This window comes from Talpa occidentalis, unplaced genomic scaffold, assembly GCF_014898055.3.
Source record: "Talpa occidentalis isolate TD23 unplaced genomic scaffold, MPIMG_talOcc4v2.1 talOcc4.3, whole genome shotgun sequence".
In the NCBI taxonomy this organism is placed as follows: domain Eukaryota; kingdom Metazoa; phylum Chordata; class Mammalia; order Eulipotyphla; family Talpidae; genus Talpa; species Talpa occidentalis.
The window spans coordinates 93,060,763-93,088,382 of record NW_023603184.1 but is presented as its reverse complement, the minus strand read 5'-3'; the positions used below and the strand labels follow the sequence as shown (position 1 = coordinate 93,088,382).

The following is a 27,620-nucleotide window of genomic DNA, read 5'->3' as shown; positions in this document are numbered from 1 at the left end:
TTGGAATCCCAACTCCATTAGGGTGAGGCAGGAAATTCAGAGCATTGTCGAAGTGTCCTGAACTGTTATGATAAAGGCAATGCTGCCCTTCCGTGGGAAATTTTCTAGCCCTAGCACACCCTCTGAACCTTTTTCCACTGGCTTTCATGAAGACGCCTTCCTGTGTCTCTATTTTAGCCCTTTCTCTCCTCTCCTCAGTGCTTTTAGATCTACGGTTCCTTCCATTCTTAATCACTTGCCATTAATATTCAGCTCTCTCAGCCATCAACCTGCTCTGTGAAGCCGCCTTCAACCTTTCTGTCCCAGGCCCTTTTATCCCTGGTCTTTCCTTGGTTGAAGTCTTACTATTTTTAGACCCTGTACCATACCACACCTTTATATGTGATGCAATTTAGGGTAGATAAGGCCAGCCTCCCACTGCTAAAAGTTTTTCCTTCCAAATCAATGTGTTTTCCTTTAAGGAAGATTTGAACCTAATGCTCCTCACTTAAACTTTTGGCTCTCTAGTTTTCAGGTGAATAACTTAGTTTTAATTTTTCTACTCTGCTATCTACATATTGGTCTTGTTTCTTTTTTTTTTTTTTTAAGATTTATTTATTTGTTTATTTATACAAGCACTGGGTACTGTCAGAAGTGTGTAAGGGTGAGAGAATTCACCAGAGCCAGAGGGTAGAGCGGAGCAGGCAGATTTTCTGAAATACACTGCTGAGGGGGGCAGTGGGCGGCAGGAGAGGTCTGCGTGCCATGTGGGACCCTAGACAGTGGCCGGGGATTGAACCGGTGCTGCAGAGGCTGCGGGCAGCTTCGCAGCCCAGCGCTCAACCGCTGCGCCACCAGAGGAGGCCGGGTCTTGTTTCTTTTTTAAGAGTTAATTTTTAGAGCACTTTCAGGTTGACAGCAAAGTTGAGAGGGAGGTACAGAGATTTCTCCGATACCCACACAGGCATTGCCTCCCCCATTACCAGCATCATTCATGAGAAAGGGATGTTTGTTATCAAAGGAAAACCTAGATTGATTGACATATGATAACCCACCCAGCGTGTCATAGTTTATGGTAGGGCTTACTCTTGGCGTTCGGCATTTTATGGATTTGAACAAATGTATAATGACATGTGTATACCATAATAACATCATCAGAGTATTTTCACTCCCCTAAGGATCCTCTGTCTGCCTGTTCACCTCTCCCTCCCCCAACTCCTGGCTACCACTGATCTTTTCACTGTTTTCATAGCTTTGCCTTTTCCGTAATGCCATATAGTTGGAATCATTTGTATCCTGTTCAAATTGGCTTCTTTCTTTTGCTTAGCACTCTGCATTTAACCCCCCTCCTTTCTTTTTTTCCAATGACTGGATACAGCTTTTTTTTTAAGTTTTGAATAATACTCTCTTATGGTTATACCAGTTTATCCATCCATTCACTTACTTAAGGACATCTTAGTTGCTTCCAAGTTTTGGCAGTTAAGTTACTATAAACATATCTCTGCAGGTTTTTGTGTGGCTATAGCTTTCAGCTCCTTTAGGTAAATACCAAGGAGTGTAATTGCTGAATTATTTGGTAAGAATTTGTTTAGTTTTGTAAGAAACTGCCAAACTGTCTTGAAAAGTGACTGTAGCATTATTTTGCATTCGCACCAGCAATGTATGCCACTTCCTGTTGCTTCACCTCTTGCCTGCATTTAGTATTGTCAGTGTTCCAGATTTGGGACATTCTGATGGATGTGTAATGTGTTTTATTGTTTTATTGTGCATTTCCTTGATGACACATGATATAAAGCATCTTTTCATGTGCTTATTTTTCACCTGTGTATCTTTTGGTGAGGTGTCTTTTAAGGTCTTTCACCCACTTTTCAATCAAGTTTTTTTTTAACATTGAATTTTAAGAGTTCTTTATATGTTTTGGATAATAGTTCTTTATTAGATGTGTGTTTTGCAAATATTTCCTCCCAGATTCTGCCTTAAAATTCTGTTGATACTGCCTGTGACAGAACAGAAACATTCACTCGTAATGAAGTTCAGTTTATCAATTTCTCTCATGAGTTTTGTCTTCAGTGTTGTATCTCTAAAGTTATCCTAGATAACTAGACCCAAAATCATCTAGGTTTTCTCTTATCTTCCAGGAACTTTATAGGTACACATTTTATATTTAGGTTGATGATTAACTTAGAGTTCATTCCAGTGGATGGTGTAGTCTATTTCTAGATTTGTTTTTTACTTGTGGATTTTCACTTGTTCCAGTATCATTTTTTTTTTTAAGATTTATTTATTTATTTATGCAACTTGGGTACAGGTCAGATGCACAGGACGGTGAGAGGATTCACCAGAGACAGAGCAGGAAACAGAACAGGCAGACTGACGAAATACACTGCTGAGGGGAGCAGCGGGTGTGACAGGAGCGGAGAGGTTTACCGCACCATGTGGGACCCTAGCTGGCGGGCCAGCATTGAACCAGCACTGCAGAGGCTGCGGACAGCTTCACAGCGCAGAGCTCAACCTCCTGCATCACCAGGGGAGGCCTGTTCCAGTATCTTTTGTTGAAAGAATTTTATTTTTGCTCCATTATATTGCTTTTAGACCTTTATCAACAGTCAGTTAACTATATTAATGGGGGCTTCTTTTTTTTTCTCTCTCTCTCTCTGCCCTTATAAATGTGACAAAAGCTAGAAGGCGTAGTGTTATAAGAATGCTAATGTGTTTCGTAGTCCACGTTCTCAGTAGGCAATTTGGTGTCAGTGGGATTCTTGAAAAAACCTTTGGAGGGAACAGAACCATTGGTTTGCATGCTGCAACATAGAACCAGAACTTTTAAATGTATTTGGATAGGAAATCTAGTTACCTGGGGAACCTGGAAGGAAACTTGACCTAAGAAATCTTATGTCTCTAGGGTATGTTTTCTACTGTGGATTTTCAGCACTTGCTTGCCCTTATTTCTTCCTGCTTCCTTCACAACCATTTAACTCTGCTTCCCTCTCCCCAAAGCTTGTCCAAGTTGTTATAATTTCTAAAAATGTTTTAAGTTAATTTTCACTACTGTAATACTATCTCCCTCCAGTCAGTCGTGTTTTATCCAAAAGATGTTTATTATTCAATGCAAGATTTAAATGAATTTTCTCTGAAGTCTAAGAAAATGATACGATATTCACGGACTTAGGTATAGATATTTCTATGTAAAGATTGCAGTTTAACATGCAAGAATCTGTTTTAATAGCTATCTTGGAGAAGTCTATTTGGTCTATTGTGAAGTCTATTTGGAATTCTTACTTTTAAATTTTATTTGAATAACTACAAACAGCTTGGTCTTCTCTCCTTTGATCGACTTAATCTAACAAAAAAATAATTGAATAATCAGTTGCTTAGCTTCATGTTCTTAGAGGCTGCAAAGTTTCCCAACAAGTGACAATGATAATATGAGAACCAGTTTCGTTAACTAATTTGCTGTGTGTTTAAGCTTTGCTATCCAAGCATCATATGGGATTAATTGCTATTTGCTCATTTGCCCTCCTGCTTGCATTATGGATCAGTCAGAGTCTACACGTGTGACCAGGCACTGTTGTTCTTCCTTAATATAGTTGCTGCCCTTTGACATCTTGGCTTTACCCGGAAGAACATCAGCGTCCTGGCCAGTTTTTCATCTCTTGCTACTTCACCTCCCACTTCTCAGCTATGTGTGCTTTCCCAGCTCGCTGTGCCAGGGGCTTTATCTTTCTCAGCCATTATTTCTAGCTCTCCTTGAACCACTCAGCTGTCTAAAAGGAAACAAAGAAAACATCATAATTATGGTGAAAGTGGCCCATTTGGGTGCTTTTCTCTCCCTCTGGTTGGATAATTCCCTTAAATTGTTAAATTTCTTTTCTATCTGAAAATTTATGGAGAGGAGCCAGTGTATGAAATTATTGCAATATAATGTCTTTGCAGTGTACCCAGTTCATGCCAGACTTGATAGTCTGTATTTACTGGTGAAAAATCATACTGCAAGTTCTATCTACTCTCAGGCCAACTATAGTGATTATTTTGCTTTCGGATAAAGAAAAGAGTTCATCTATTAAACCTCCCAGCTGTTTGGGGTGGTGGTCTTCTCCCCCAACTCTGTGTGTGTGTGTGTGTGTGTGTGTAAGGAGCAGCAGAGTGGAGATGGAAATTGTGGATTATACCTTTTTAAGCTATAAGGATGATAGCCTTAAGGAAGACCTGAGGATAATTGAAAGGCAAATCCTACATTTCTCTTCCCTTCAATATGTATTAGAATTCTTCAGAAAGTTATGAAGTAGGGAAGAGGAGGGAAAGGAAAACAGCTTGAGCCAAAAGATTAGGCAGAGTGCTATTCTTTAGCCTGCTTAAGCATTAGGAAGGAAATGAGACAGTAGAATTAATGTCAGCATTTCATTTTTTGATTGTCTTAATATATGTTTTAGCTCACACCTGGTTAATTTTGCCTTTTTTTTTTTTTTTAAGGTACGGTGTTTAGGTGAGTCGGCTAGTGTAGTGTTGGGGTAAGAAGGGTAGTGTGATGAAGCGGAAAATGGATTTATTGTTGCTGTTTGCCAGTTGTTGACCATCCTGTATTTTAGTGTAGGAGATGAGTACCACTTCCTGCTGCAATGGCAGCATCAAAACTATACACAGGAGAAGTCCTCCCTCAGTGTCGTCCCCACAGGAAGTCCTCCCTGAGTGCTTCCACACAGGAAGTCTTCCCTGAGTGCTCTTTTTCCCTGAGTGCTGACAAGCATCTTCCTGCTGGTGCCCTTACATACTCCTGCAGGCATTGCAGAAAGGGTCTGCTAATATAACCATCAACTTTGTTTTTCTCTCAATTTTTGTTCACAAATTAAGCCACATAAATATTATTGTGAAAACTGAATTATCTTGCTTTCCTGCTCTTGGGTAGACAGCTTGATATGGGTTGCTTGTTTGCTTGCCCTGAAGCGGTGAAATCAGGCCAGAGACAGTGGCGAGAGACTACCAGGCTTCTGTCCGATGATCAGTACTTAGCTGTCGTCTTCTGCCACCCAGTTCCTTTATTTAATTAGGTTAATTTGTGGGAATTAGCTAATGCTTCTTTCAGATTGTTGAGAGGTGTCTTTTCAAAATCTAGGGCAGCTTAGGTGCTTCAAGCAACAAAATGTTAGAAGGACAACTAGTGATTAAGTAGAGTTTGGTAAAATACCTTCCTTCTACCCCTCCTTTTTTTTTTTTAATTTATCATTTGTGCAGTTGAGGCATATAACTAACTACAAAATGTAATTTTTTTGAACTGCCAAGAGTACTGAAGTTGTAGTTAAATACTTGTCAGTGTTTGCATTTCAGTCTGGGAGTGCAGGTTCAGTTCCTCACTGTTTAAGTTAAACTTTTCTAAAAATCCTGACTCTTATGGTTAGCAGTAATATACTATAACTTTCAAAAACTGCTGGCAGAATTTTTATGTCAATGAAAGATTTTTAGAATAGAAATTTAAAAAAAACCAACCTTTTTAAGAATAACTGTTAAATAAAAGTAAAACATGCTAACTGTGTGCTCATTAAATTAACATAAAGACACCATTGAAATTTCTTTCTTTAAAATGATACCGCCATCAGTAGTATTAAGTATCACATTTTGGAGAAACTTCAGTGTAGTAATTAGGTTGCAGATAGGCACAGAAAAATTAATGAATGCAAATAATGTGTTTAGGGATTGGACAGTTAAAGTACTCTTTGAGGACTGGCAAACCTGGTTTCAGATTCCACCCCTGCCACCTATTAAATGTGTAACTTTGATATATTATTATTAATCTCTCTTGAGTTTCTGTTTCTTATTCTGCAAAGTGGGAGAACAATAATGTACCTGCCTCATTGGGTTTAAATAAAACAGTGCATATAAAAGCGTACCACACAGTATCTGGCACATACTAAATGTGCAGTGTATGATGGTGTTTATGCTTATGTTATTACAGTTATCATTAATCCATTCTGGATATTTAGGAGTAAACAGCTCTATTATTTGAATTTTCTTCTTTCACATGTGTCATTCTTTAAATTTTAAATTTCAGGGCCTCCCTGGTGGCACAGCGGTTGAGCACTGGGTTGCGAAGCTGCCTGCAGCCTCTGCAGCGCCGGTTCGATCCCTGACTGCTCCCCGGCCACCAGAGGAGGGTCCCACAAGGCGTGCAGACCTCTCCTGCTGCCCGCTGCTCCCCTCAGCAGTGTACTTCGGTCCTTCTGCCTGCTCTGCTCCCCGCTCTGGCTCTGGTGAATTCTCTCACCCTCCCGCGCTTCTGACTGTACCCAGTGCTTGTATAAACGAATAAATAAATAAATAAATCTTTAAAATAAATAAATTTTAAATTTCAGCACCTTCTAAAACTTAATCTTTGATGCAAAATTTTCTGCACCAAAAAAGAAAAAGTTCACGACCTAATATATAGTCTCCAGTGAATCTTTCAGGTATCTTTCTCTTGAGCTAGTTCTGAGAAATAGTTGCTGTTAGGATAACATTTGAATGTGAGTTTCCTGTACAGGCTTCACTGCAAGCCAGTCATCCTTAGGGAATTCTCCCATCTGGGATCATTGGGCCAGATTTCCTTCCCCCATGGGGCAAGAACAGGGGAAGCAGGCTGACTGTCCTCCCCACCTACTTCCCAGAGTGGGAAAACATTGTTGTTGTAAATATGGAGACCTGTCAAAGATATAGTAAATCAACTACATAAATTCTGAAATGTAAATCATAGCTCTACTTATGCCAAAAATAAATATGTAAATAAAAATCTACCATTTCCATGCCCAGATCATCTCCAAATAAATCACACCCCTAAGTGTTTCTTCTAATGGTACAAGTCCACGCCTGGTACTCCATTTTCCCACCAGGGAAAAGCAGAGAGGAGAACTGATGCAGACCTGGAACGCCATCTTTAAGATGTCCTCTGGTTCATCTGCTTCATGTTGGTATAATCCCGCAGAGATGCAGGACTGGAGTTCATCCTCCGTTTCTTGCAGACGAGTCCAAGTCTTATCCCAGGTGACCACATCCCCTCGTGCCCCCCCCAACGCCCCCCCCCCCACCCCGCAGCTGCTCTGAACAGATTGGGCCCTACTGTGAATAACAGTGTGATTTGTGGCAAGGACAGGTTCTCAGACATTAATCAAAGGTGATTTGAAAAAAATAAATCAGTCTTGTCTAGCTTTGTCTACAGATACAAGTTCTGTGTGTAAATCAAAGACTTGGGGCAGGGAGGCAAATGTGTGTGTTGCTTCTGAGTTCCTCTGTTCTAAACTGATGTGAGAAGTAGGAGAGGCTGAGGAAATTGCAGGTAGCTACTCGCAGTTGTGCTGAGTAACTTTGGAGAAGGAACACAGACCTTAGTGTCTCCTGGCTGGACCTGGGAGGTGTACCATCTGTGGCAGAGCCAGGGACAGAGCTTATTCTTAAATTTACATCTAGGAAGCAATCTTTAACCCCTGAAGAAAAAAAGGAGGGATGTGAGGGAAGATCTGAGTGTAACTTCTTATTAAGGGCATAAATCTAATAGATGTGATAGGATATATTCTTAGGAACATTTATTTTGGATTAGGCAGTAATGATGTGCCCAGTTCAAGTTCAGCCTTCATTTATACATTCACTATTTTTAACCCTCTTGCTCTTCTTCTAAAAGTGCTATTTGGACACAGGTGAGCCTAGTAAGGACCTTGAGAAGAATCTGCAGAGTACAGGACTCTGATCCAGAGTTACAGATCTGCATTTGCGAGGACCCCAGTTTGTTGGGGGATTATGGACTTAAGCTGGCTATACAGAAACGTAGTGCAGAGCCAGATATCCATAATGGCTACTTGAGATTGCTGACAAGGTTACATTTATGACAAGGGGAACCCTTTCTGAACTTTTGAAAGTGGAAGGTAATTGTGTTTCAGCTATGCCTGATTTTCCTATGTTTACAGTAGTAAAGATCAGGCTGTAAATTGTGAATTTTTTTGTTGAATGTCTGAGTAATGTTTTAACTTTACATTTTCAGTCATTTGGTGAGGTCCTTGACTTAGTAAATTTATTATTTAGAAATGAAAAAATTCCTGCCTAGTGTGAAACTGCTGAGTATTTACTACGAGGACGCTTTGGGTTGTGCTCACTTCTATCTCAAACTGAACCATTTTGCTTCCCCAAAGTCATGTGTGTGGCATAGGGACAGAGAAATGTGGTTTCCTTTGATTGGTTAATAGGGAATTATCTGGTGTGAGTATAATTTCAGACATCCTTGCTAGGTGGCTGCTGACTGGGAAACCACACTGAGCCTTGGTTGTAGGCTTTATAAAAGTTATGTTGGTTGCTGCGAGGTCTGGGAAGGATTCCAACTACTACACCATTCTCACAGGGGTTAAATTTCACAGGGTTAGCCAGAGCACAAGGCAGCATGCCTGTGAATCTTATCCAGATGTCTCCATGAAGTCCAGTGCCTGTCTTAGATCTGGGTGCAGTCTTCCTTATTTGAGCATCTTGATACATCTCTAACTTTCTTATACTTGAAGAGTAATCTTTTTTTTTTTTGAGTTGCCTTAATAAAATTATCAGCAACTTTCAATCAAATGTTCTCTAGATTTTGAAAGCCTTTTCAAAATCTAGATATATTAAAATACCATGTTACTTCCTGAGAGTTAATTTTAAGTCTCAGTAGATATGTTCCTGAAAATATGTGAATAAATTAATCTGACATAAATTTAGTCATATTTAAGGTGCACATAGAGAATATTCTACTTAGTAACATCTTATTATTAATTCCATGTTTAAAGCAAGGGCTTTTTTTGGTAGAGCGAACAGATCTTTTTAAAAAGGTATAAATTAAAATTTACATATTAAAGTAGCTTAAGATAATCTGTGTTTATATCTTGGTAACCCATTTTATTTTGGAAGTCATACACTCTCTGAATGGTGCTTAATGCCTATTAACACTCTCAATCTTTGTTTTTCAGCAGTCTCTGGTTCCAGCCCACCCCATGGCCCCTCCCAGCCCCAGTACCACCAGCAGTAATAACAACAGCAGCAGCAGCAGCAACTCAGGATGGGATCAGCTTAGCAAAACCAACCTCTATATTCGAGGTCTGCCTCCCAACACCACAGACCAGGACCTGGTGAAGCTGTGTCAACCGTAAGTTGCAGTTATTTTTATTTTTAGCTGCTAAAGATTTCCTTGATCATAGTATAGAGTGGTATAAATCATGTTATAAGAATGGAGCCCTCATTATCAATACAGTGACAGGGTTTGCAAGTTCTCAGTCCTTGGACAATATAACAAATGAAATTGGAGTATTTTCTCAATAGAATTTGACTTTAGTGGCATATGAGAATTGAAATAGGAAGTTTTTTGAAAAACTTAGGGCTCAGTCCTGTTGAGGAGGCCTCATTTTTTGTAGAAGCAACCTTTGGGGGCTGATCTAGCCCATAATAAGAGAAACTTTAATCATCAATGTTTATCAGAAAGATAGTTATCCACAAATCTTGTCCGCAATGGGTGTAAAACTCTCAATTCCACGTGGGCAATAGTGGTTTTTCTTCCCTAGCACCTGTAGTTTTGTAGTCTGGGTTGTCTCTCATCTCTGAGGATAGGGACTCGCCTTCCACCCTTTCTGAGTCTTGTGAAGCAGGTACACATAAGCATAAAATTCCAAAGTAAATTTGCATTATATGCTAATGTGGTTGATGAATTGAATATAAATAAGCTGCTACTTTGCTGCAGTGACATTAACCACTAAGTAAGAAGGCACTAATTTAAACTAAGGAGCCAAAAGTACTGTTCAGTGAAGGATCATTGTGTAAATGCTAAAAGCCTCTAATCACCGAGCTATAAAACCTGCATGTATAACAACATTTTTTATTTATCCAAAGGCAATAATGGTTCCTTATAAAAGGAATTTTTTGTAACTGAGCAAGAATCTGTCTACTAGGAATGTTTCCTATTCCCTGAAAAAAATTCCCATTCTCCACATCTGGTTAGTAGCTTCCCATTTCTGTTTTCCCAGGTAAACTATAGATTCATTGATTCTTAAGAAAAATTTTTTTTTTCAAAATCACCTCAGACAGTATTTCCAAACTGGCACTAAAAGTAACATCTGGCCTTCCTTAAAGAGGCAGTGGTGATTTTGCTTTGTTTTGTTTTTAGAGAGAGGGTGGGACAGGAGGTTGTGGTTCTTTAGGATCTGGAGTGCTTCCCCAAGCCCTAGTCCCAGCCCCCCTCTGTAGCATCACCCCCCCTTTACTTTCCCAGAGCTCTCTGGGGTCAGTGCTCTAGGACGTTGCAGCCCTTTGCTTCCTGAGCAGTGAAATAACGTTCTGTCCTAGGGACTGCTCTGAAAGCAAATTTGGCTCATGGGGTTTGTCATGACTACACAGTGTCAGAGGGAACTTTGCCAATGTGCCCTGCCCTATTGCAGCTGTTGAAGACCACAAATAGGCCTTTGCTATCTTGTCTGCTGCTGGCCTTTACTGGCGTCTTCCTATGCTTTTGCAATGTAATTACAGGTAGATAGAGTGCCATAAAGTCTAAGGAGCTAAAAATATGACTTAGTAGGAAACAAAAGAATGAAGCTACCCTCAAGTTCTTGATATGTAAGAGAACAGAGAAAGGATTTCAAAACGACAAATTATTCCTCTGCTAGTTTTGAATCATGTAAGATGAGTTTTAATATTCAGGAGATAAAATGAGGAAAATAATTTTGTATGTAGTGTTTTATATACAGTTAACACGTACTTGAGAAATTAAACTAGTAATTTTTTTAATGGGGTTAAATAATATTCCTGATGCAGGAGAACAGCATTTTATCATTTTTCCTAGAAAATTCATTTTTTTTTCCATTGGCCTCTGATCTATATGGCTTTTCATTCTTTTTTTTTGGGGGGGGGTAAGAAAGAAAAGCCAAAAGCTATTTAATAATAACATGGCCGTCTTCTCAACTCATGGGAGAGACCCATCATGACTGAGTAACCCACATGGCTTCAGATGCCATTTTTTTAAAAATTAATTTTATTGAGGTAACATTAGTCTACAATATTGTGTTTTAGAAGTATAGGATCTCTCTCTGCAGACATTATTACCATACCACCCCCCCCAAAAAAAAACCCAAAAACCCATAGTCCACCTCCTTACATAGTCCATTGTGCCCCCTCCCCACTTTGTCTCCTCTCTCTCCCGCTCCCCCGCCTGGTAGCCTCAGTTCTACAGTCACATATCTAAGGTTTCTTATTTGTTTGGCTTTATCTGATCCTTAGTTTCTCTGTATTCCACATATAAGTGACACCATCCTGTATTTGTACTCGTTCCTGTTATCAGTGGCAGTAATAACCATTTGTCATTCTCATTCTCTTTTATGATTTGCAAAAGTTTGATATTTAACTTTGATGATAGTTTTCTTGATACCTCTTATACAGAGGCACAACATACAGCAATAGAGGATTTTGTAAATACCTGCTGAAAGCCTGTTCCATTATAACACAAAGCATCTAATAAGTACCAGATTTCACTTGCTGATAATTTTGTCTTTGAATACACAAAAAAAAGCGCACCAAAAAAAGAGAATTCTTGTTCTGAACTTGTTTCCAATAAAGAATAGTTAGTTGGTGACATGGACGTGACAAGAACTTTATGGGAAAGTGACTCATCCTAGAGTTTAAAAATCCGGTAGACATAAGAAGAGATTTTAGAAAAGTGAGTATCAGGAAGATAGTAAATTCATAGCTCTAAGAGAGAAAAATGATTCTGAAATAAAAATTGAATAAGAAGGTCAACAACAAATTGGTCAACAAATTGACCTGATGGGGATGAATTGTAGGAGGGACCATTGCAGCACATATTTTGTCTCTAAAGGGTGGATATTTTTTTTTATTTTTTAAAGATTTATTTATTTATTTATACAAGCACTGGGTACAGTCAGAAGCATGGGAGGGTGAGAGAATTCACCAGAGCCAGAGCGGGGAGCAGAGCAGGCAGAAGGAGGTACACTGCTGAGGGGAGCAGCGGGCGGCAGGAGAGGTCTGCACGCCATGTGGAACCCTCCCCTGGTGGCCGGGAGCAGCCGGGGATCGAACCGGCGCTGCAGAGGCTGCGGGCAGCTTCACAACCCATCGCTCAACCACTGCGCCACCGAGGCCAACGGTGGATATTTTTAGAGTGTTGTCTAAAAGAAAGATGGGGAAAAAAACATCAGAAGGTGTGTAAGAGTGACCTAATTTCTATATAAACAGTTCATAAAGTCTGAAGGCAAGAATGGCGTGAAGATGGTGAAAACAGAAGAGGAAAGCAAAACATCTTTATAAAAACTATGTTATGAGTAGAATATACATGTGTTGTAAAGTTGAAAGAAATGACTGAAAACACATGTGTTGTAATGACAACAGCATAAGAGATGGTGGTTAAAAGGAAGTGACAGTGAAAAAGTAGTCTCACCCCAAGACAGACTTGTGATCCTGGAAAGTGTAGCTCAATGTGATTAAGAGTTAGGGGACTAAGGACCTTCCTGGTGGCGCAGCGGTTGAGCGCTGGACTGCGAAGCTGCCCACAGCCTCTGCAGCGCCGGTTCGATCCCCGGCTGCCGGCAAGAGTCCCACATGGCGCACAGACCTCTCCTGCCGTGCCCACTGCTCCCCTCAGCAGTGTACTTCGTCAGTCTACCTGTTCTGCTCTCCGCTCTGTCTTTGGTGAATTCTCTCACCCTCCCGCGCTTCTGAGTGTACCCAGTGCTTGTATAAATAAATAAATTAAATATTAAAAAAAAAAAGAGTTAGGGAGCTAAGAATGGAGGGCAACCAGCTTAGGTTACTAAGATGATTAGCAACGAGAACCAAGACAGAGCTAGCACAGTGGTAGGTGCGATGGGTTGAAAATAGATACATCTCCTAGAAACATTTAATGGAAAAAATGGACCATGTCTTGTTCGCTTCTGAGTTGGAATATGAATGTGGGGAATTAGGCTGCTGTCACATTACTAATCCAGACTGCCACACCTTGCTATTTCTAAAAAGTTATCTTATAAAAAGAACACATCCCTGTGGTTAACCAGCAGGTTAAGGAAATGCAATGATCTGGCTTAGGTCATTAGATTAATAGAAAGTATTCATCTCTTTCCCCTTGACTTTTAGACATTTTAAATTCTCCCCCTTCTCTAAAATGAAGCCAAATGAATATTTACTGAACTATCATTTAATTTCTTTTACTCAAACTTCTGAGGCAAATTTTCTAGACAAATGAGTGGAGGACTCTTGTTGCTTCCATTTTCTTGTGCCTTACCCTTTGCATTTTGCCTTCAAGTTTTAACCTACCTCTCCTCCTCAACTCTTGTCTTTTGATTTCCAGATTTTGTGCCATGTTCCTCTGTAGCCCCATTTTCTTACAGGGTTATTCTCCATTGTTAGAATTTTCTACAAATTTTCCACTTGAATATTGTATTATTGCCACAAATTGAACATACCTCCTTCCTCTCCAAACTGACTTTTCAAAATTACTCTCTTTGACTTGAAGCTTCTTTGGAGGCATCATTGACAATTTCCCATTATCCTCTTTGTCACCAAGTTCTATAACTTCTTCCTTCTCACTGCCAGAAGAATTGGGTGGTTACTGTCTCCTCCCTGCACTGGACAAATGAGAATCATTTGCTCATGCGGCTGTCTTACCTCAGGTGCCTCCTAGTTCCTTCTTAATTATTCAAGGTCAAGCCTGAACCCAACCTGCTTTTTTTTTTTTTTAAGATTTATTTATTTATACAAGAACTGGGGTACAGGCCAGATGTGTGGGAGGGTGAGAGGATTCACCAAAGACAGAGCTGGGAGCAGAACAGGCAGACTGACTGAAATACACTGCTGAGGAGAGCAGTGGGCAAGACAGGAGAGGTCTGCTCGCTATGTGGGTGTATCTCCATGGCCGGCAGGGATCGAACCGGCACTGCAAAGGCCACGGACAGCTTCATAGCGCTGTGCTCAACCGACTCCACCACTGGGGAGGCCGCTGCTTCCTTTTTGTGAAGATCACATGGAACTCTCTTTACTTCTGTTCATATGTCACCACTTTACAATCAGCACCTCATTTCCTTTGTTCTCCAAGTGCTTGTCACATTGTATAGCAGCATGTCTATGACAGGGTGCAATGTTAACAGATCTTTTACCTGTGTTAAAAAATCATGGTGATCAGCATGGCAAATTTTTGGTACCCCAGAGATATCTAATAGAGTGCTAGGCATATATATCTGTATCTCTCTCTCTGTCTCTCTCTGTCTCTCTCTTATTCTCAGTCAGTAGCCTATAAAATGGGCCTAGAAATGCTTCTATCATAGAATGTAATTAGGATTAAATCAAGTGACATTAGGAAAGAAGCTGGTCTACTGCCTGGAATTCAGTCATCATTAAACAAATATTACTTGCCCCCCACCCCTACCCCCTCCCTCCAACACGATCATGCACTGCTCCTCAGAATCCCAACTGCTAGAATATACTTAAATTGTCTGTATTCCTATATTTAAACTAAAGAGGAAAAAAATAGCAGATTCTGATCTTAAAAGTCAGGGAAGTAGGTCATGTTAGCATAACCATCAGTCTCCTCTTCCTTGAGGCTCTTTTTTTTTTTTTTTGCACTTCCAAGAGACTAGTTTGAGGCTCATGCAGCCCACCTTGTTGTATTCCTTGTCCTAATAGTGAAAGTTACATGCAACTCTTCCATGTGTCCAAACTACCTTTTTTGAAGATTTAAAAACAATATATGTGTGCAGAAGCTCTTCTGATTTGCAGTGGGAGTCTCTGTTGGCCAAGGTTAGTAGCTTAGACGTTGCATTGATATTGACATTACTTGAAACGTAGAAAACTCAGTGTATCAACAACTTATTTTCACAGGAAATAATCTACTGATTTTATATAACAAAATGAGGTAGTTCTATTCCTCCCACATTCTACAAGAAGCCTTTTTCTCGTTCCCAAGGATAGGGAACGAGCCTATCCTTGGTCTACCAATTTCTCCCCTCATTCATTAAATACCTAATTCATTTTAAAGTATGAGTAAGATAGTATTTCAATATAAATGTGCTTTCAATTATAATTTAATATGAATAGCTTACAATATTATAGCCTGATGCTAATTAAAAGGAGGTATTTATCCAGTACATTTTCATTTTCTATCCTTTTGTTTTTTTGTTCTCTGCAAGTTTTCCTTATTCTTTTGAATACTGTACAACTCTTAAAAGACAAAGCAAAAAAGCAAGACAGATCAACAGAGGTAAACACAACCAACCAGCCATAATTTAAGACAGAATAAATGTTATAATCAGTGTGGTATTCTTTGGGAAGTCAGAGGAAGATTTCATTAACCTTGATGCATGGGGATTTCGGTAGCATTCAGGGAGAAGGTGACAGCTCAGCCTTACAGGACAGGGAGATTTCAGGTGGAATGGAAATAATAATAGAAAGAGCCCAAGAAGTGTGAGTGCCTGGATGCTTAGAAGGCATGTAGAGCACTGTCATGGTATGTAGCTGTCATTTAGCAATTATTAGGTAGCCAGGGCTCCTAGTAACCAGAGTGGAGAGCAAAATGAGATTGAAAGTGCAGTTTGGGGGCATATTATTAGCACCTTGAATATTAAGCTTCAAAGTTTAGTGTTTATTCTTTAGTTACAGAGCAAGAATTAGACCTTGGAGCTGAAAAGAAACATCATTCAATGTTCTTTTGTCTCTGTCTGAATGTACTTCTGAGGAAAGTAGGAAGTTTGAGTTGGAGAAAGAAAGAGACACTCATAGGGGAGAGGTGATGCTACCCTGACCCAGGCCAGTGATCAGAATGGCAGGGGATAGGGCATTGGCACCGCAGGGGGATGTCTTGGAGATAGGAACATTGGGGATCAAGCATGATTAAAGAAGACTATGAGGTTTAGCTCTAAAAAAAAGAGAAAACTTAAGTTGTATTAACAGAGAGAGCACACACAGGAAGGTGCTGACTCTCACTGGTTCTTGCAGACCTTGAATTCCAACCCCTCTTTATGTTCCTCAGATGTGGCCATGCTTTTATTCATTTGTATCCAGGACAAATGACCCAGTGACCTAAAGACTTTTCTGAAACCACAGGTTCTTTTCTTGAAAACAGATTTACAAAGAATTGTTTTAGTTGTCATGACCATTGTAAATTTAGGGCAATTATCAGGAAAATGGACAAGTTCAAATAATTATAATCTTTCTTATATATCTCTGCTTGTTTCTCGCTCAAGTTTTTTAAGCAATCTATCCCTGAAAGTTGTTTTTCTTCTACACTGGCCCAAATGATCACTCCTTTTGGGCCTTTCTGGTGCAGGGGTTAAAGTCTCAATGCTATCAAGCTGTCACTAGCCACTGCAACTTGAGTTCGATCCCCAGTCAAGGAGCTAACTCACAATGCACAGTAGACCTCTCCTGTCTCGCCTGCTGCTCCCCTCAGCAGTGTATTTCAGTAGATCTGCCTGTTCTGTTCCCTACTCTGTCTCTGGTGAATCCTCTCACCTCCCACATCTCTGTCCTACATCCCAGTTCTTGTATGCATAAATAAATCTTTAAAAAAATCCCTTTTATTCCAAAATGATTAGGCTACTTTTAGGGTAAAATTTGAAAGTAGAGGAATTCTAATAAAATGAATATAATTTCTTCTTCATTAATCAACTTTTACCCTATTATGAAATTATCTTTAGTGTTTACTTTGAAAGCAACAATCGAACTTGCCAGACCCAGTATTTTGAAATCCCAGGTAAATGTGAAATTCTTTGGAATTTATGGGACAAGCATTCAGTGAGAGAGCTTTATATTAAAATCAAAACAATGAATCTGTGAGAAAGAAAAATTGCACCCAGAAAGAACTCGTTCTCACTTTCAAATTGAAGAGAGAATTTAGAACCAGGTGGCCAAGACCATTTAGGTGTCCCTAAATGACTCAATCCAAGAAGTGTGAACACATCCTTGAGTAATTACATTTATTTTAAAAAACATACATGCATACAAGCTCTACATGAATTCTACAGTGGAGTATTCGGATAGTTCTGTGGGCATGAAAGATGTAGAGCAAAGATTTTATTGTCCACATTCAGTGTCATTCTGAAGCCAGGCATATGAGTCTTACAAAGCAGTGCTCTTTTTTTTTTTTTTTTTTTTTAATCTTAAATTTTATTTTTATATTCCCCCATACAATTGCAAACGCCCCATTCTGACCCCAGTCCTTCCCCTCCCGCCCCCCACCCCCCAAAAAGTGTCTCTGGTTCATAGTTTTTTGTTGATTTTGATTTTCACTTTCTTATATTCATTTTCCTGGTCCCTTATTTAAGTTTTCTAGCTTCCTGCTATGAGTGAGACCATCCGGTATTTTTCTTTTTCTTTTTGGCTTATTTCGCTGAGCATGATCCCTTCCAGCGCCATCCATGTTGCTGCAAATTGCATGTGTTTATCGTTTTTGAATGCTGAGTAATATTCCATGGTATATATGTACCACATCTTCTTGATCCAGTCATCTACTTTTGGGCATTTGGGTTGTTTCCAAAGCTTAGCTATTGTAAACAGTGCTGCTATAAACATAGGGGTGCAGGTGCTCTTTGGAATTGATGTTTCTGTGTCCTTTGGGTAAATACCTAGGAGTGGAATTGCTGGATCATATGGAAGCTCTATGTTTAGTAGGTCCAGAAATCTCCACACAGCTCTCCATAGTGGTTGGACCAGTTTGCACTCCCACCAACAGTGCAGAAGAGTTCCTTTTTCTCCACACCCTCGCCAACATTTGTTGTTGCTAGTTTTTTTAATATGTGCCATTCTCACTGGTGTGAGATGGTATCTCATGGTAGTTTTGATTTGCATTTCCCTGATTGCAAGTGATGTTGAACATTTTTTCATATGTCTGTTGGCCATTTGCATTTCCTCTTCAGAGAAGTTTCTTTTTAGCTCTTCTGCCCATTTTTTGACTGGATTATTTTCTTTGTTGTTGCTGAGTCTCATCGCGAAACACTACGGGATTTGCACATCAAAGACATCTTTACAGACACATCACCCAAAGCAGTGATAGTGAAGGCAAAGATAAACAGCTGGGACTACATCAAATTAAAGAGCTTCTGCACAGCAAAAGAGACAATAACAAAAACAAAGAGAAACCCCACCAACTGGGAGAACATTTTTGCACCCAACACTAATGATAAAGGACTGATCACAAAAATCTACAAAGCAGTGCTCTTGATGTAGGGTTGAATTAGAAGCTGATATAAGGAAATGATCTCTCTTTAAGGTATAATTTGCCCTTTAACTGTTGTCTTCCAAACAAGTTGAAGTAGTGTCTTGGTGATGGCAATGATGATGGTCAGTAGTTTTGGTGTGTTTAACTCACAACCTCAAACAATGAAAGACCAATAGATCATTTTTTTTTTTTCCTCTTTGTTGTTGACTGTATCTCAGACAATTAGGATCTGGACATATTAAGCTATATGATATTTCAATTTTTAGGTTTTTTACTTTGCATTTTACAAGGGCACTGAAAGCTCTATCAGGCATCTTTTCCCTTCAGATTCCTTTGAAAGGGTAAGAAAAAGGAAAGTAAATCAAAATGCAGAGTAATAGAAAAACAGTTGTCTCATTGTATGCTAAAGTTCTTTATTGACTGGGATACTTTGTTTTAATCCCCAAAAGTGAAATTGAGCTAAACTGATAGTTTTCCATTTAATAGTAGAAAATGCTTGACACTTTTGCCTTTATTACTATTACATAGTCTCTTCCCTTTGAACAGATTTTATTTCCATTATAATTGGATTTAAGTTCCAAATGTTTTTGTTTTGCAAGCAGCTAATTCTTAGCTTCTCAAAAGTTCTTTATTGACCTAGAACATTCTGAATACATAAAATACTGATAGCAATAATTTCTGTGACTTGGCTTCTCATTATTACTAGCACAGTAGAATGACTCATAACTGATCGCTGAGACCAGAGAACTTGGTTTTTTTGCTGAAAAGTGTGATCTAAGATGTAAAGTTTGCAGACTTTGTCTCATTCTTAAAAGAAGGTGTGCCAGTCTGCTGAATCAAAATGTTGAGTCACTGTGTCTTCACAGTTTTCCAGTTAAGTTCTGTGTGGTCAAATGGTAAAAAAATGAGACTGCATTGGAGACTAAGCAAAGCATATTATCTTGTGATCTTTTTCCCTAAAATTGGAAGTCAAAGCCGATTTTAGAGTTTAGAAGAATCATGTATTTGACTGAATCTGTCCCTGTTACGTCTCTTGGGTGTACTGCATACAGTCGTTTTCTTGTTTGTGCTGATTGCTTCCTTTCTCTTCTTGATATAGAAGAATTCTGATACTTTTAAGAATTACCTCATGTACAGATGATCTTTGACATACCAGGACAGAGTCTGAAGGCTTTTGGAAATCCCAGAATTTTACAAAAGTAATTAAAGCATCAAAAAATTCCCCACACATATCCACTTTCCAGTGGACAGCCATCTCTTTTTTAGACGTGTCTTTTATCATTAGAACTTAGTTAACTTTTTATGGTGGGGTATATTTAAAAAATTAACACTGTAATTCCTTTTTGAAAATTACTACTACACACCTAGAGCAAAACCACCTTGAAATATGAACCCTGGGTGATGGGCTACTTTTCTTTACTGGCCAAGTGACTGGTTTCCATCTACCTAAGAATGCCCGCAGTTCAAATACACACTGCAGCAAAATTAGAAATAACTAGAGGCCAGAGACTTTCAGTGTCATCATGAATAGTTGAAACCTCGAAATATTAATTATTTCCAAGTACCTTCTGTATGTGCATGTATTTGATACTTTAGAGGAAAATTTCAATTATGTCTATTTTCTAACTTACCTACAGTGTAAGTTCCTAATAAGTGTGGATATGCAAAGAATTTAAAGATTTAGCCAATCCTTCTTATTGTCAGTTCATTTTTTTCTTTAGGATTTCTTTTTGCTATTCCCAGGCAGGATAAACAGTTCTTCTCCCTGTTTTGCACATGCTGTTAACAAACCATTTTTTTTTTTTAAAGATTTATTTATTTATAAATGCACTGGGGTACAGGCCAGAGGCACAGGAGGATACAAGAATCCACCAGAGACAGAGCAGGGACCAGAACAGGCAGAAGGACTGAAATACACTGCTGAGGGGAGTAGCAGGTGAGACAGGAGAGGTCTCCCCAGGCTGGGCGGGAATCCAACTGGTGCCGCGGGGGCTGTGAACAGATTCACAGCGCTGCACTCAACCCGCTGCGCCAAACCAGTTTTACTGTTAGCTGTAGCAGAAGTTACTTGGGGACTGAAGATAATGGGCATGACCACATTTTTTTTTTTTAAAGCATCATCTCATCCCAGCAGGTTCAAATGGACTTGACTTATGTCCATTCTCTGTTCCTTTGTATGAATCTTAGATTTCTGTAGCAACAGCTTGGAGGATGTTTAACCATGATATGAAAATTAAGGTGGTGTTATCAGAAACAAAGGTTGTAATATCTTTATGGCATTAGTGCTTGATTTGAATTAGAATTTTTTTGTTGGGTGACCAGGAGTCTTAGAAATTTACAACCTCTCCCTTCATCTTTCCCCATCTTCACTTCATAATAAATATTTGTGAGGAAAGAAATCCTGTGCAGGAGCCTCCCTGGTGGCGCAGCAGTTGAGCGCTGGGTTGCGAAGCTGCCCTCAGCCTCTGCAGCACGGTTCGATCCCCGGCTGCTCCCCGGCCACCGGAGGAGGGTCCCACATGGCGCGCAGACCTCTCCTGCTGCCCGCTGCTCCCCTCAGCAGTGTACTTCGGTCTTTCTGCCTACTCTGCTCCCTGCTCTGGCTCTGGTGAATTCTCTCACCCCTCCCGCGCTTCTGACTGTACCCAGTGCTTGTATAAATAAATAAATAAATCATTAAAAAAGAAAAAAAGAAAAGACATCTCCAAAATTAAAAAAAAAAAAAAAAATCCTGTGCAATATAGAAACACCTGATTAATGCTAGCAGCTAGTCTTTGTCAGATGCTTGCAGGTGACTATACCAGGTGTTTTATTGTTTAATTCTAAAGACAACTTTATGAACTGTATTATTATCCCTGTTTTGTAGGTGAAACTGAGGGAGGTTTCTTTTGCTATTGCTCACATGGCGCTGGGACTTGAGCTCAGTCGGATCCCAGAGCCCAAACTCTGACCACTGTGCTTTATGCCTCCCCAAATATACTCTGAATGCCAGCTCTTAATCTTCATCCTTCCTACATTGGTGCCCATGTTCCTCTGCTTACTACAGCTGACCACAGATATAAAAACACTCATTTCTCCAGGATTCAACTGTGAAATATTGAGCAAGATTTTGTTAGGAAAGATCAACTTTTCTTAAATCCCCTTGAACAGCCAGTAGAATCAGACAATCCAGGTAAAGGCAGAGGGATAGAGGAGGAACTAATCTTTCCCGATGTCTAATGAAGTAATCCCTTTTAATGTAGCTGGCTATTTGAAACCCAGCTCTCACTTAATTGTCTTGTGCTTATCTCCACAAGTTTATGTAGCACAGAGCACACAGTGATATTTGGCTTTTGCTTTGGTGTCTGAGGGAGGTAGTGCCTATCAAAAAGACTTTGCTCAAGGATCATGGTCTAACAAATCCAACTATACTGCTTTAGAAAATATGGGTATACTGTAGCATTGTAATTTTACTGTGAGTATAAATCTCATTGAAACAAGCAAATATGAAACCAAGTCACATTTGAGAAAATTTAAACAAGTAGAAGTGAGGAGTGAAATCCATTTTTATTTAATTTAGCTAATATCTATTAAGCATCATGCCTTTGATTCTTCTAGATAATGCACAGGGTGAAACACATTTTCTGTCCTTAAGGAGGTTCTCATCTTACATGGAAATTTAATTTCACATAGCATGGAGACCAGGATGTGATAGAGTATCGTGTGATAGACAAGTACAGAGATTGCAAAATAGAGAGGGACTGCATGTGATTGGAGGCAGCAAGAAAAGCTTGACATTTGAGTAGGTCTCCAAGGCAAGATGACTAGCTCCTGTCCTGGTTTAAAACCAGGACTAGACTAGCTGATTGCCTGCTTTGTCTGGTCTTCGTGGGAGATTGTAACACCAGAGGAAGACTTATATTTTACTGGGAAGGTAGGTGATAGATTCTGCCTCAGGATTTGCCTTTGATGGAATGTTAAAAAGAGGGTGGGTCCAAAGAGGAAAATGATTCAACCATAGGTATAATATATTGAGTTTGATATTAACACAGTGGGCATTCCCTACATGGGGTATCTAGAAAGTTCTCACATACCACAAACAAACCTGACCAAGTTTATGGCTCCACTAGGAACAGGTACTATTTCTCCTGGCATCTGTGTGCTCACTGACCTGCCCATACCTGATTTCAACTGTCTTAAGTTGCTTGTGGGGCCAGGATCACTGATCTTTGTCTTTTTCTCTTTATGCCATGGTACTGCCTGCCTCTATTAAGTATCAAGGGCCGCTCAGGGAACCTGTATGAAAAACCAACTTTTTTTGAGTATCAGCCTTTATGTGCATAGTTTCAGATTTCCAACAGCCACTTTCTGATAGGATAAGGACTATTTCTTTAAAGATAAAACCAAGTGGCTGTCATTTGTTATCCTAGAAATAAATTAGGCTGCTAGCATATTTGGAGAGGAACACTGATCCTTTGCAAGGGTTTTCAGAAATGCTTTCATCTTCATACCCATATCTTAAGTCATAAATTTTGACAGTTATTGTTATGCCTATGTAGGTAAAGCTTTTGCTCCAATAATTAATCTACTTAAATCATCCTATGTAGTCCTTCTACTTAGCTGGGTAGGTAATATTTTGCTCCTTAAATTTTACCCACCACCCCTTTGCTCATTATCTTTTTTAAAAATACGAGAAGGGCCTCCCTGGTGGCTCAGCAGGTTGAGCACAGTGGTGTGAAGCTGTCCACAGCCTCTGCAGCGCAGGTTTGATTCCCGGCCAGCCAGGGAGATTCCCACATGGCATGACAGACCTCTCCTGTCGTGCCCGCTACTCCCCTCAGCAGTGTATTTTGGTCGTCTGCCTGTTCTGACCCCACTCTCTCTTTGGTGAATCCTCTCACCCTCCTGCGCCTTTGGCCTGTACCCCAGCTCTTGTATAAAAATAAATAATTAAAAAAAATAAATATATGAGAAACCAGGCTCATTTAATTTTGATTCAATTTTTTGAGGCAAAAGAATTTGAGCATTTAGTTTCAAAGTGTACTGAACTGTTTCCATTCTCCACTCTGAATTACAGAACTTTATATCTCTCTAGTGCAGTGATTGTTACTGGTCATCAGAATTAATATTTGCATGTGAGTAGATTCTGAATCAGAAGATTCAGCTCTGTGGAGAGAAACAGTATGACATGCAGTTGTACTAAAGAACTTAGGCTTGGATCTTTCCACATGACTCTGCCACTTGCTTGGGCAAATTTCTCAACCTCTCTGCACTCCACTTTCCTCATCTGTAAAATCAGGATAATAATCGTTAAGTACAACACAGATTTCTTGTGGGGACTAAGTAGGTTAACACATGGAGAGTGCTGAGGACATTTCCTGGCACACTTTAATGTTGCTGCTATCACTATGTATTTTTTAAAGTTCCCAGGGGGTTTCTGATGTTCAGTCCCAGTTACGAGCTTCTGATTTTATCCTTGCATTTTGTAATTGAGCGAGCTGAGGCTCAGAGAAAGTTAAATGATGAGGAGGTGGCAGACTTGGGAGTAGATTCCATTGTCTCCTGAAATACCCACCTATTTTGATTTGCTTTTTTACTTTTCTTGAGTGAATGTAAGCTCTATCCTCAGATCTGCCCTCGATTATGAGTATGCAATAACTGCTCTTCAGTTTCTTGCCAAAGGAGTTAACTTTGTCCTTTCCACTGTCAGCTCCTGTCTAAAGCTGTTGGAAGAAATCTGATTTATGAAGAACTGCCTAAAGGATAAATAGTTCCTTTGTTTGCCACAGAGCTTGTCATGGCACACATAGAAGAGGAGAATGTTTGTATTAGATTGTATTGGTATCAGCTTAGATTATATTTGTATATCATCAATTGGCAAAGCTACTCATTGCTGGAAGTGCCAGGTCCCACCCGGTCTCCAGGGCTTGACACGATCAGCATCTTCACATCTAGTAGAAAACCCTTAGTCACATGAAATCGTAAACTGCACTACATATACAAATGTTTCAAATTAGTTTTTCAGTACAGATTTCTAAATACAAACTTGTGACCTTTATAAAATTCATCCGGGAGTATAGTGCAGGAGTTTTGATGAACTCAAATTGAGCTGAGACTTTGGCTGACAGTTGCATAACCAGTATCAACTTAGCACCTAGTTTGTTTCTATATTCTGTTTTAGCTGTACAGTATCAGGAAAAGTACTTACTCACCTCTATAAGTCATTACAAAGGTAGTAATTTTTAACAGCTCTTCTTCTTGTCTTCATGAATTAACTTGACCTAGAAACTAGAAAGAACCAGAAAGTTTTTGTTTCAACACTGAATCCCTGGTCATAAAGCTACTCACATGCCTGGTGTTAGATATAAAAGTCAGGCCAGGAGCACCTATGGCTCAGCCGCAGTCTCCATGATGTCACTTTATGGTGATTCAACACGGTAGGCAGCTTATTATTGTACAGCTGTCTATTAGGTCATGTTGAGGGTGTACGCCAACCTGTTGTACCTGCTTTCCGCCTGTCATTTATTTGAATGTGATGTGTGAGTAGGTCGTTGGTATATTTTATATGAATGGACATGTGCAGACTTGAATTTCCAGAAATCCAGCATAGAGTTATAGCTTTCCTAATCAGTGACTCATTTTTAAGACGTTCAAATGTAGGAGAACAGATGGCGTAGAGACATCTACAAAGACCCATATTTGTCCAGCAGTACACTTGAAGTGATTTAATGTGAAGTAGTCATTGGTGTGTTAAGTTATTGTGCTGTATATTTGCCTGTATTTCATGTTTGTGTTTGCATTTAAAGGCTGAAAAATAAAATTCAAACAGAAAGTTGATGGGACTCCTAAACAGCTTTTTCAGAACTTAGCTTGATGATCACTGTTCTAGGGAGTGTGGATTTTATCTGTGGATGCAGCAAAAAGTGAAGAGAGCCCAGTATATTAACTACATAGCTGTTTGCCCTTGTAGTATTGCCCTCCAGGGGACTTATGCCCCAGGTGGTTTTCTGACGGACATTGCACAGAGGGTGTGGCCCCTAAGAAGGCCCACAGAAGGAAGTCCTTCTGGCCTTTGCTTGGACAAACAACTTCTCTTGAAACCTGAGTCTTGCTTTTACTCTTGATGAACACTTTCAGAATTTTATTTCCTTTTTACTTAGACTACTAGGAAATTCTGAGTCAAATTTGCATTCACTGTTGGCAGTTCTACAGCATCTTGCTATCTAGTTCATGTATTTCTGGGCTTATTTTCCCTGCACCTTGAACTCCGTATCTTTTCTCTTCTGTGGTGTTGCTTATAATTTTGCTAAGCATGTCAAACTTTTTGGGAAAGGAACTATAAATATTTTTCATGCTCTCTATTTCTGTTTGACTACCCCTCTTAAAATCATAGTAGATGGAGCATTGCTTGGTCATTTTGCAAAGCAGTGATTCTTACCAGAGTGACTCACTAGGGAATACTGACACATTCGACTATCTTAGTGGCATTTCCACGGGGAAGGGAAGTATGGCCCCTTCTCTTCATGGCTCTTTGTACAAAGACAAGCTGACGCACAACAGCTCCTTGACTACCAGTAAACAGTCAGATCAGCAAATAATCAAAATCCTGATTTCTAGCAATTCTCAGATTGATTGACATCTTTAGCAAAAAAAGGATGTTTAGGCTATGCTTTTCTTATACAGTCCTCACTTGAAATTTACTCTGGCCTTGAATTAATTATCTTTTTACTGTTTAAATTCATTAGACATTCAGCAACTTGCCTTACTGTTTCTCTGTAGAAGTTTGTTCCTATCTTGATGGCTTAATAAATCATGTTTTTAAATTATTGGTTCTTGTTCCTACCTCTACTGTGTGCTACACTCTGCTTTATTCTCCATCTTCTGTGAGTTCCTGATAAACCCTTTGATAAACAGACTCGACCTTGAAGGACCATTGTTCCTTCAGTGCCGAGGCTGCCCATCTCCTATCACTTGTTCTCTGCTTTCCTTCTTTTTTTTTTTTTTTTTTTTTTTTGGATATTTGTTCTAGTAGCTTCAGTGTTTACTGGAGTTGCAGAGATATTAATGCTATATCAGTTGTGAGTTTTTCAGGATTATTTTTATTTCCTTCAAGGGTTCATTACCCCATTCTTGGTAAGTAGATTTGATGGTTTGCTGACCTCTGATACTGCTAAACCAAGGTTTCTTCTGAATCCAACACTGACCAGTGTTCAGGAGGGAAAATTTTAGTATCACAGTGAAGAGAAATGAGGAGGTTGACACTTCAGGGATGATCTCAGACTGCGGCAAATTAAGCAGCCATTTCTTCTCTGCTTGCCTGGCTGTTACTTTGTAAACCTCCCCTCAGCCATGAGCTTGGGAGAGCTGCCCCTGTACTGACACACTTGCCAGGATGTGTCACAATCTGAGCAATACAATAGAAGTCATAGATAAACACCTCTGGGGTGCGCCTACCATCTCTACTCTGCTGCTGTCCACACCTTTGCAAAATGTATAGGCTAGCCCTGTCTCCAAGAACAGGTCAACTCAGTTGTCCAGACAAACTGACCCCAAGTGGCTTTTTCCATGTCATTCAGAGTCTCACAATGGCTACAAGCTCCTATATTCCCAGTTCCCACCCTGTTGATTTTCTGGTCTGACCTCTCCTTGTTCCTCAACCACTTTACTCTCGCCGTTGTAGACTCCAGGGTGTTTCACAAGCCCACCACATGTACTTCTACCTTCCTGTTCTGCTTTGATTTCCCTTTTCCACCTCCAGTCTTCCTGGGATCTTCCTTACTCCTTTGCCATCACCACCTAAACAAAACTACCTTGGGCACCATTTAAGCAATTTAAGTAATCTGCTTCCACTGCACCTAGGCATTCTTCAATAATTCCCCTTTCTTTGTGCTATTTAATTATCATAACTCTACCTCTTAGTAATTTGCTTATTTTTGCTTATTTATCACAAGTAAATAGCAGCAAGTATTTTTGAATGAATGAATGAAATTCTTTTTTATATGTCACAATGGAAAGCCATGATGTGAGCCCAAAACTGTAATTGCAGAGGCATTGTTTTCTTAAAAGCCAAACTTAGGACCTGAGTGCTTATAACATAGTCACACTGAGACAACTAAAATATCAGTGAATTTGGATTACTCACCACTGGAAAGTTTATGGTGAAAATAAACACTTCAGAATTTGCCAAAAGAACAAACTTTATTCTCCCATACGATACATAGATTTTTAATCTTTCATCTTGTTTTTCTCATTCATTTATGTATATTTATGTAACACATCAGTTAATTTTTATAAGGCAGGCAGGCTATAAATAAATACATTCAAAAGGAAATGGTAAATAAATAAGCTTCCTTCTCATTGGTAATATCAGCAAAATTAAAATAAGAAGAGGAATAAAGTAAGTGGCAACCTACCACCTAATTTCCTCTTACTTGGCAGAATTACTAATAAATAGATGAGAATACTATCCTGCTGGGACTAG

General features: G+C 39.5%; 1 protein-coding gene across 12 annotated transcripts in view; it reads left to right on the top strand.

Annotated features, from left to right (window-relative positions):
* RBMS1 (RNA binding motif single stranded interacting protein 1) overlaps positions 1-27,620 on the top strand; it is a 211,357-nt gene that overhangs the window by 112,604 nt on the left and 71,133 nt on the right. For 8 of the 12 annotated variants that reach the window (XM_054699777.1, XM_054699781.1, XM_054699782.1 and 5 more), the window contains exon 2: positions 8,928-9,103. In XM_054699777.1, coding sequence (XP_054555752.1) covers positions 8,928-9,103 — 176 coding nt within the window. Of the gene's footprint in view, positions 1-6,915; positions 6,988-8,927; positions 9,104-27,620 lie in introns of those variants that run through there. The other 4 variants (XM_054699778.1, XM_054699780.1, XM_054699774.1 and 1 more) reach the window with 3 other exon arrangements.